General features: G+C 28.5%; 1 protein-coding gene across 1 annotated transcript in view; it reads left to right on the top strand.

Annotated features, from left to right (window-relative positions):
- LOC105621075 overlaps window positions 1-6,419 on the top strand; it is a 10,652-nt gene extending 4,233 nt beyond the window's left edge. The window contains exons 2-6 of the mRNA XM_012202546.1: window positions 525-590; window positions 3,073-3,138; window positions 3,435-3,597; window positions 4,074-4,425; window positions 6,030-6,419. Of these exons, the coding sequence (XP_012057936.1) occupies window positions 525-590; window positions 3,073-3,138; window positions 3,435-3,597; window positions 4,074-4,425; window positions 6,030-6,212 (830 nt within the window). The 3' untranslated portion in view covers window positions 6,213-6,419. The remainder of the gene's footprint in view (window positions 1-524; window positions 591-3,072; window positions 3,139-3,434; window positions 3,598-4,073; window positions 4,426-6,029) is intronic.
- Window positions 6,420-9,593: the final 3,174 nt, after the last annotated feature.

Genomic DNA, 9,593 nt, shown 5'->3' with positions numbered 1-9,593 from the left:
ATAATATAACTAAATAAAATTAAATATTAGTAGTTATATATATTAGCTTTTAGTATAAGAATAATAACAAGAAAGAAGACGAATAATAGTAGTAGTAATAATATTATTATATATATATATATATATATATATATATATATATATCACTTATAACTTATATAATATCAGATAACATAATGTATATTTATATTAATGACGCACTAAGAATTTAACAGAAAATTATATATATATATATCATATATATTTTATTTATTGATCTAATTTTAAAAATATTATTTGGGACATCTTTAGCACAAATATGTTACAGAGAAATCGATTTTTGTTCCTAAAATACATTTATTGTTCCTAAAAAACAAAGATTTATATTGTTAGAATTATTAATTATTACATCATAAAAATGATTAGATTAATTATTTAAGTATTAGTGATAACTATTACAGAAAGTTTTAATTATATTTTCAAGTATTAACTAATCGGTTTTGTCTTGTTAAGATGCCTCGGTGACTTGTAATCATTTGTTACAGTAACGGGAATCGTGCAACGGCAAAAAGAACTATTGCATCGCGTTACGGACACTGCCGCGGACTACAGTATGTGTTCGCATAAATTGCAATGTTTATTCAAAAGCTTATGCATTCTCTTTACGCTTAGTACGGCTTCAGCGCAGCTTTCAGAAAGAAAAGCAAAAAAGACAGGGCTTTTCGAAATTTGCAAATGCTTATGCGTATAGCTGTTATAATAATTAATAAAGGAAAAATGTTGGGATACTCTTTTATTTGAAGACTTCATAGGATCCTATAACCGTTCTTTATTTTTTTAATATGTTGCTATTAAGAATTATTAATTCATTATATTATTATTTATATAAAGTACATAATGGGTTTAATTAGGAAAAATTTTTTTAGTATTTAATGTCAAATACTTAAACTTTTTAAAAATTTGCGAAAGCTTATGCGTATAGTTGTTGATAAGATAAACAATGTTGATAGATACGCTTTTTTATATGAGTAAGGTTTCAAAATCCTACAACTGTCCTTTCTTTTTTTAATATATAGATAATATATTGCTATTGACAATTATTAATTTATTATTTGTGTAAATTGTCATGCTTAATTAGGAAGAAATATATTTTTTATTATATTAATAGCAAATATTATTAGCAAATATTTGAACTTCTTAAATTTAATTTTTAAAAAATTATGTAAGTTATATATAATATCTTTTATTAACGGCGTATAGAAATTAAGAATTCTAATTTTAATTCAGATGTTCAGAATTAAAATTAGAATTCTTAATTTCTATGTCGTAAATAAAAAAATATCGTTAATAAAAAATATTATACATAACTTATATAATTTTCTGTTGAAACAATTAAAAATTACTTTTAATTTTATTTTTTATTTTGTGAAATTTATATAGTGAATGATGTGAAAATTTCAAAAGAGAGCTCGTAATATGAACGAAAACTAAAAGGTTAGCGACTAATATCACTTCCGCAGAACGTTGAAGAACGTAATTCATGTTAACGTAAATTCCTGAGCGCGCATGGAGTCAACAAGCTCAGAGATGCAAATATACATACGTCTAGCAGAGAAATACTGTAATGCAGTAATTCGATCCGTAATAACGCGACGTGACGCGACGCTTTTGATTGAGAAGGGATTGCATTTCTCTTTACTACGGAACGATATACTTGTAATTGCAGAAGTTCGTGACCCAAATCGTTTCTTAATTCCTTTTTAAATAGTATCGAAAGTTGTGTTTTGTTTTTTTATGACGTTCTCAGATAATCAAATTAAACAAACTTTACTTATCAATCTTGACAGGATAGTTAATGAGAAAAACTAAATATAAGAGAGATTAACTTGGCAATCTATAAATAATATACCTTTTAAATAATTCAGTTTGCATAATATTATAATCAGGATAACATTTACCACTTAAGTCTGAAAAATGTGCACGAAAATATATGCAGGCATTCGGAATAATTAACAGACATTCTTTTCTCGATAGAAAACAACTGTACGCTATCTTAATCTGCGACGAGAGAATTGTCAACTACTGCAAGATTAAGAAAAGAGTTATAACCTAATTCGGACAATTAATGATACAATATATTACTCATAATATACATTTTAAATCTCAATAATACATCATCGAAGTATAGAGTGTTAAAAGCAACAAAATAATAAATATTTCATTGAACTCGCAACATTAAATTTAAAATCTCCCAACGTATTCTATTATATAAATGCAAATGGCAGATGTCAAAGATCAAGACAATTACATCGAGAAATCATCACAATACTGATTAATTAATGATGAATCTCATTGAGTTCCGCTTAAAACTATTTCTGTGCTTCTATCTTTGCTCTTTCAATGTTGAGAACCTGTGTGTTTTGAGTGATTTCTCGGCAATTCTTTTTCGCAATTTTAATATATTATTTATATTATTTAATTTTAACAACACAAATAAATTTTGATTATACAATAAAATTTGATTAGGTTTCTATTAATAATAATAATAATAATTAAAAAATTTATATTTTATACCTATTTTATAATAAATCTAATATCTCGATTAATCTTAAAATGCAAGTTTCTATTCCATTCGAAAGTAAATAAATTATTTTTGCATTTCGACAACAAATAAATTCTCAATAAATATTGATATGAAAAAAAAATTTTATTATTTTTGTTGTTCTTTTAAAAAAATTAAAAAAATTAATTTCTCATTAAAGGAAGCAATAATTCGTTTTTACATAAAATTAAGAAATTAGTTTAGTTTATATATTCACGCATGACATACATATATCGCTAAATCGAATCAAAATTTCATAATAATTTGTTTTCTAGTAATTCTCACATGAGATTAAATAAAGTTTACTGTTTCACGGAACAGAAGTAATATAAATAAATCTCAGAGATGACATAACAATTCACAGGAAGCTCGGTTCTTGCGGCATTGAAAAAGTTAATATCTATAATAAGCAACAGCAATAACAAGCGTTAATATAAATGAAATAAATGGGAATGCACATAAAGAGAAACATTTTCATCTTCTGATTGTAGTTACCAGTGCGGTAGAGAAACCGAGAAATTTATTGCTCAACGCTACCAGGATGACAACTGGTTATAGTAAGTACCGCGCACAGCTAATACTACTACATATTAAAAAAAAAATACTAAATCTTAATATTATTTTGAATAGTATTAAATGTGTGTAAACATTTATTTACAATAAAAAAATATTTACTCAATAAAAAAATAAAAATAAAAATAGTTCAATTAACGTTCTTGTACGAATAAATATAAGTATCTTCATATTTAATAAACATATACTTGGAATCATTCAAACAATATTAGATAAATTTAGTATATTTTTCAATATACTTAGAGCTGTTTGCGTTTATACTTATTCTTGAATCGGACAGTTGACAATGCAGCCTCAATGGGTCTCGAGTTCAAGCTGAAAAGATTTCTAGAGAAATTCCGTACTCGGATGCGCAACGGTATTGCAGAACTGGGTATACCTCCGCTGGAGCCGTTCACTCTCGACGAGATTGACATCGACACGGATAATCCAGAAATCGGAAAGTAAGTTGTTGGATGAATACACGATCTGGTGATACCGGATTTCTTTCAGAGACTCAGAACAAAGAAAATCTCACCTCGATAGAGTTTTAGAAAGCACGCTATAGAGATCATAAATAATTTCGCTAATAATGTTACAACTTTATTAAATTTAAACTTTAAGTGATATCTGAAAAGTGCGAGTTAGCATATAATTAGTTTCTCTTACAATATCAAGATATTGTATATAATTATACCAATTTATAGTTTATAATTATACCAATTTCAATTATTTCATTGTCCATATCTACGTACATTTTCATTTTATTGCTCACAAAAATAGTATCTTCAAGGAAGTATTTTCTATCTAAATATTCATAAATTATTGCTTCTATTCAAACTATTGCTTCCAGTTAGATGTGAAAGATATCGACTTTTACAGTTCGCAACGTTACTTCCGCAAACAAGATGTGTAAAATCATTGTAAATCTGTTTTACAGAATATCCTTAGTCATTGAGAACCTGGAACTGAGAAATCTATCGACTTTCTTAATCGACCGAGCTAAGTTATCGCTAATCGGCCCTACTATCACCATCAATATCTCCATACCCGAGATTTATGCTTCGGGTCGTTACAACATTTCCGGGATCCTGGGCGATACGTATCCACTACGCGGTGCAGGTTTTTTTCAAACAATTGTACGTGACTTCCGCGTTTACGTGAACACCGTGCTGGGCTATGCCAGAGGAATGTACTTGAAGAAGTTCGACCTCGACTTTTCGCTGCGTGCTATCAAAATGCATTTGGAGAACTTTATGGGCGGCGAAGAAATTGGACAAATTATGAGCAAGGTGAGACTGATAAGCATGTTTTGTTCTTTGAATAAATCTTCGTCTATTTAGGCAGACGAGGAATAACTGGTTAGAGAGTTCTGTTCAATCTTGATAAATGAAAGTATATAATGTTTCGTCTAATATTTAATCTTTAAATATCATGTAAAGTTTTATTGGGATATTGTTTTATAATCAAAGTATACCTATTATATAAAATTTATGATAAAAATGATATTTTGAAAAAATTTCAGTTTATATGACTTTATTTACATTCTATTTATCGAAATATTTTATCAAAATATCTTTTTAAATCTTTTTTTGATTCAAAACAAACGTTAACAAATAATGTATCTCTCCAATTAAATGATATATAGAGACAAAAAATACATACAAAGGATGCATTGAGAGAGACTTTTTAAAATATTTTAAAATATTAAACTAACTATAGAATATATCTTAAAAAAAATACATAAAAACAAATGTATGAAATTGCCTTCCAATAAACATTTAAATAAACATTCAAATAAACATTTAAATTAAGAAAAAAATAAAATTTATTTTCGATATCCTTTGTAATATCTGTTAATATCTGTACGTCATAAAAATGAGTGCGGTTTTACATGACAATCTACAGAGGCTTATGGGATTTTTACAAATCGTAGCGTTTCACAGAATAGTTCATTTTACGATCAGTTGCGATCTTGCAATGTAATATATATTATAAAGAACTTTTTACAACTACGTTTCAATATTCAATTTTATTCGCGATGTGCACAAACATCAGTGGGGCGAGGTCGCGTTTATCCGGCCATTGAAACCGAAATTCCATGTTGCTTGTCGAATATTAATGGCTTGCTCGATTCGTGTTTCACCTCGGCAACAACGTAAATCTTGACTGCGCAACTGTCGATTTGAACACGTGTCACTAATTGATTGCCTCCAAATGACTGCAATGAATTACAGATTATTTAATGTTGTCACAAATTTCTCATCCTAAAGTTCATCATAATATTCCTGATTTTCAGATAAAATTTCATGATTTTTCTTTATGCTTTCAATAATATTTTAAAACTTTTTTGTATTTTCGGTCTGATTTGGTAACCATCAAATATTTTGTTGAGAGAGCAATTTAATATTTAATAATGTAAATTGCTGTTAATATTCCTAACACTATTTGCGTTTAATTATTAAGTTAGCAGTATTCCAAAACTGCGTAGATGTATATTAATATATACACATATTAAATATAACTTCTTTAAAGCCAAAAATTTTAATTTTCCAGAAAATTTTGTAAAATTTTCTGACATTTCCCTGATTTCCAATTTTGTGGCAATTAAGTTATTATTGCATTTGAAAAAATGAAATAATTTATATTTATCTATCCTATTAATAGTCTGATAATAAGTAAAAAATTACAACAATTTTAACTGTAACATAACTATATATCATATATTTTGTATATTTTCAATATATACTCAAATTTCAAGTTAAATCTCGACATCGAGTATTTTGTTCTGACGCAAAATTTCAACAAAATAAAATCACTACAAAATAAATTTTATCTGATACGTCGATGAGTTAAACTCGTAGTTCGATCATAAAGTCGACGTATCGGTTTACAGGTATTCGAAGATTTAACACCGGAAGCACTGGACGTCATTAAACCGGATATATTGCCTCCGATTCAGGATTATGTAGCGAGCCATGTGAATGAGACAATTCATCATTTAACTATGAGAGATCTGTTCCACGTCCTCCTGGGAAAATACGAATTCGGAGATATCACGCATCTACTGATACCCTGAGAAGATATGTGATTCTGAACGTAATCGAAATGCATCGCCGAATTATCGGGCCGCGCAATTACGAGCGCAATAACGCAAGTTTAATGTGTCTGAAAATGCCTTCGTTCAAGGCATAAGGGATTGATTGTAATCGAGGTACAACACTCCGTTGTGATGGAACGAATACCCGCGACGACAATAAAACATGACAAGTTGATTTCAAAGTTAGCTTTGTGTTATGTAATGTGTTGCTCACTCGAAGGTCTTTGACTACCTTGCCTGATGTTCACCTTCGATTACCCATTGTCTTGCCGAAGAAGGATTGTTTTATACACGATGGGTGCGAATTGACTTCCTTTCGTTCATTTCTCTCTTGTACGTTAAATTATTTCCAAAAATCCTTATTCGAAATAATCAAAAAAGTATTGAAGCTTTAATTGTTGGATACGCACTGCTCGTTAGAGAAATTAAGATTAAGAGAACTAGTTTACGCCATAGATCATATACGAATACGATTTACATATGAATGAACCATACGATAACACATCTCGTTAGCATCTGCTTAGAAACTTGACGTAATTCTGAACGAAGACACCGTCAGGTGAATCTTCTCATCACCCGCCCGCGAGCGACTGCCGCGGGTGCATCAGTGAAAGAGGCAAAATGTTTAATTCATCAAATCGTTCGACGCTCCGAATTTGGCGCATCTTTAGCCACTGATAAAGACGAGCGAAAGTATTACAACCTTGAATGGCGATGTCGTCAAATCTTCAGCATTGCGACATCGACGCCGGCTATTCACCCAGATGTCAGTGAATAATGACAAACGATACGAGACCGTGAAAGATAATTTTACAGTGACGAAAACTATCCGCAAAATGGCTCGCCATTCTTTTCGAAACTGTTGTACAGAGTAAACATTTAAACCTTTTAACGTGCCCTATATCGCGCATCAATCTTCTTTGTTTGCCGTATGCTGCACAAAGTTTCGTGAACACTTTGAAAGCCAAACAAACCAAAATTAATGAAGAAACTGATTGAGATTCTTAAGCTTAATTACAGCTTCGTTTCTTTTTATACAGATAAATACAATAGTAATAATTTAATTTGGAATTTCATAATACAAAAATAATTAATTGTTAATATATTTGCATATAAATATTTATAATAACAGATAGTTTTAAATGATTATAAATAATCGTTGAAAGAATTCTCAAAAGCTTTCATAAATATTCTATAAGTATAGAATTATTATATTCAGAATTTATCATTATTATATAAAGACGTTTAATTGAAAACTTCATGATGGAAGCGCTCTGTATGACAGTTTCTATTTATAATAATATTCTCTTTCAATTTCATTATGACCAAAGAGATAATCTTTCATGATATATCGATGAAAAAATAATTTGCATGTATTGTTTTAATATTTAAAAAAATTAAAACAAACATTTTACATCTGAAATTATTTCAAAAAATATCAATATCTTCAAAATATAATTAAATCTTTTCTTTTTTTCTTCAGTTATTTCAGTTATTAAAAATGTCAATCATTTGCAATAATTAACAAGTGCGAGTTATTTTCACCTTATAGCTTTCAAATTTCTATCTATAAAGTACAATGTATAAACGGTTTACAAAATATAAATATACCTACTGGCATGTATATAATTTATCGGAACACGTATACTATTAAGTTAATTATTATACTATACATAATTATGCTAAATGCGCCATAAACGTCGGTTAGGATTATAATTAGAGAGGAAAATGTATGATAGAATTAATGTTAATGTTATGTTTTGTTAAAATAATTTGTAATAATAATTTATATTTTAAGATAATTCAGTGATAATGTGTGTATACCGTAAATGGAACCGCATCGTTTAATAATTATTGCAATTTGTAACAGTCATAAAATGTATTAAATATTATGATGTTATGATTTTGTGTGATATATCGAAACTACATTCGTAAAATTTTGATACGGTAATGATTTTACGATTAATCATTTCTATGTGAACAAGAATTAATTAAAGAAATAACTTATCGTCCCAATACTTACTTAAATTTTATTCATCGATATAATGCTTAATAATTTATTTTATTATTAAATGTGCGCATTTCTTTTTGAGATATATATAGTAAGGGAAGTCCAAGGCAAAGCGAAGTCCTAGAAAAAGCGAAATAAAAGAAATTGTGTGTTTTCTTGCGATTTTTGCTAAGGTAGTTTAATTATTAGCAGTAACTGTTTCTTAACCAATGTGAATGATTTTTTATAAGAATTCTCTGACTTTAAATGTGTATTTGAGATTAAAATTTTTCACTTGTTGCTTAAACTAACTGCTTATTCTAACTTTTCTAAATTCGTGCCAAGTAAATTCTTTGGGCAAAGTGGATAAGGGCAAAACGAATGGCTCATCCTCTTTACTCAGTACGTGATTGCACTGAAAATATCGGAAAGGATAAGCAATCTTTCGAGTGAATGAAAGGCACATAATTGTTATCTCACTTTTTTTTTCACAACGCAATATGATATGTGTTCTGAAAAATATACCGAGCCATCATCCGAAGACTAGATTCGACAGTGCACATGAAATGGGTTCATAAAAACTGCACTATATATAGAGGATTTGGCAGCTACTTTTCTGATGATTGCTAAGGTTATTGATTTTTTTTTATTCCATTGCTGGAGTAATTTATTCGCTTTTGGGGAGGGGGGGGGGGAGGGAGGGAATCGAGCAAAACGGATTTACGTTTTGATTAAAAAAACATTTAAATGTTTAAGTTTTATAATTTTATTTTATTTTATTTCAAAGTTGATTCCTAAAATAAAATTATAAGAATAAAAAAAAGTTTCTAATCTTAATTTTAACTATGTTATTTTTCTTCCCAAACCTTAACACATCCGCTTTGCCTAATTAACTTCCCCTATATGCAAATATATGTAACGTAAATTACATGCCAAATACGCGCAGTTATCGATAAAAATAAGATGTGAATATCGATCTAAATTATTACTCCAATTTTTCTCAATGACAAAATAAATTAATTTTATCTTAACTCTTATTAATTTTGTTAAAAATTTTGTGATAAATTTTCATTTGATAAATTTTTTTGAATATCTTCAGATAATATCTTTCATACTATATTCTAACGCTCTTAAAAATGGTGTTCATTGTACAACACGCTTGTCTATAATCAATCATCTTCCATCACTTGTGTCTATCAGATGCTTTTAAAAAGATTAAAGAAGATTTCTAATTTCGAGAGTCGCTAATTTTATTATCTATACATTTTCAATTACGATCTTACGATCATTTACGATCATTTACGATCATTTATGAACATTTATTATCACGACCACTTTCAAAATGTATTGAATAAGTTAATCAATCACAT

The sequence above is a fragment of the Atta cephalotes genome (assembly GCF_000143395.1).
Source record: "Atta cephalotes unplaced genomic scaffold scaffold00032, whole genome shotgun sequence".
NCBI lineage: Eukaryota > Metazoa > Arthropoda > Insecta > Hymenoptera > Formicidae > Atta > Atta cephalotes.
This window is presented reverse-complemented; position numbering and strand designations above follow the sequence as displayed.